Source organism: Ostrea edulis, chromosome 7 (assembly GCF_947568905.1).
Source record: "Ostrea edulis chromosome 7, xbOstEdul1.1, whole genome shotgun sequence".
Lineage (NCBI taxonomy): Eukaryota > Metazoa > Mollusca > Bivalvia > Ostreida > Ostreidae > Ostrea > Ostrea edulis.
In genome coordinates this window covers 42579524-42581199 of record NC_079170.1, presented here as the reverse complement: position 1 = coordinate 42581199, position 1676 = coordinate 42579524, and the positions used below count along the sequence as shown (strand labels likewise).

At 34.2% G+C, this 1676-nt stretch overlaps 1 protein-coding gene across 1 annotated transcript; it reads left to right on the top strand.

The window, feature by feature from the left end:
• The first annotated feature begins 519 nt into the window (after window positions 1-519).
• LOC125656194 (metallothionein) lies at window positions 520-1466 on the top strand. The gene is made up of 4 exons (XM_048886794.2): window positions 520-654; window positions 845-889; window positions 983-1099; window positions 1206-1466. The coding sequence occupies exons 2-4, from the start codon at window positions 862-864 to the stop codon at window positions 1283-1285; spliced, it is 225 nt and encodes a 74-aa protein (XP_048742751.1). The 5' UTR covers window positions 520-654; window positions 845-861; the 3' UTR covers window positions 1286-1466.
• Window positions 1467-1676: the final 210 nt, after the last annotated feature.

Here is a 1676-nt window from a genome sequence, read left to right as displayed (position 1 = left end):
TGAGTGACTGTGGGACATTAATTCATTGAGTTCGATCTTTATGGCACAATATTTTTATTTAATCCAAAATAAGGAATATTATAAAATAAAATTAGATGTAGGCCTACATACATGTACCAATTAAAATTGGTGGTTTTTGCTAAGATTTGTCCAAAGCAAAATAGAGACTGCGATTATAACTGTGTATAAGGATTTTATCCACTTATAAAACTATTTATAGTTACACAACAATGTCACGAGATAAGGATGCAATTTCTGAGCAAAACTGTACGAATTAGACGTGAAGACTGTTTTATTTGAAACTTCACATATAAAAAAAAAGTTACAAGATTAGAAACCAACATATTATCAATACATTTCTACGTGATATCTTTACTCCTTCATAGTTTTAATGCATATATATACATTCTTTCTTCTCAATCCGTTCTTTCTTCTCAATCCGTTCTCTCAATCCGTTCTTTCTTCTCAATCCGTTCTTTCTTCTCAATCCGCCCCTAGACTTTATTCCCAACTTTGCACACGAAACTGTATACGTTCAATACTTTGCACCCGAAACTGAATATTTTGTATATCGTGTGCATACGTTCTATATAATTATACATTATTCATCCCGCCTTGTCTGAACGAGGAATTGTATATTTTCTCTGAACGAAGGTAGGTTTTATATGTCTTTTTTTATTATTAGGTTACCCATGCTACTGTTCATATACATGTAGGCACAATATTAGTCGGATAAGTTACTGTAAAATATTGTCGACGTGATGAAAATTAATCGACAAAATTCCGTGGACGGACCATAACATCATACGTATTAAAATTAAATTAAATTCATTTTTTTATTCAGATTCACCTGAATTAAAAATGCCTGACCCATGTAACTGCAAGACAAGTAAGTCCTGTTTTAATAAATCCAATCGATTTTTGTGACTAATCCGAGTTATCGCTCTTTGACCGTTAGATTAATTTACATTTTTCTCTCTAGCGGGAAATTGTCTGTGTTCAGACACCTGTCCTTCCACTGGGTGTAATTGTGGTTCTGGGTGTAAATGTGGAGCCGGCTGTAAATGTCCCGGATGTCAGATTGTTTGTAAATGCAACGGTAAGTTTTTATACTTCTTAATCTATAATTTCTGGTTCATTAATATTCTATTTTTTTTTTAATAAGAAAGTTTTGTTCAACTTCTAAACTGCACTCCTTCCAACAGGTACCTGCGCATGCGGAGTAGGGTGTACTGGACCTGACACTTGCAAATGTGCTGCTGATTCGGGATGTAGCTGCAAATAGTGAATTAATGGTCGCCTGAAAAGTCATCATTCATTTGTAAATAGTGTACATAACAATCAACGCACATTCTTCACGATCAAAATGTGTTTTGTTTTTATTTTAGTGAGGTTGTTAGAGTGCATTGGTTTCATTGTTTCAACTTTACACTCTGATTTTTCATGAATAAAGCAATTTAAGTATCGTGTTGGGCGCAAGGTTACACAGATGGGACCAGCATATATGCCCATATGGTTCATTTATGTGTCTTCATCCCGAGGAGACAAAGATTCAGTGGCGGCTTTCTTATCAAAAATGGCTTACCGTCAACCGTGTTTCTAGTCGTAATCTACAAACTCTGAATAACAGACAAAATAGAATTGTAACTCGAAATGTTAATGTGGAAATTTCAACA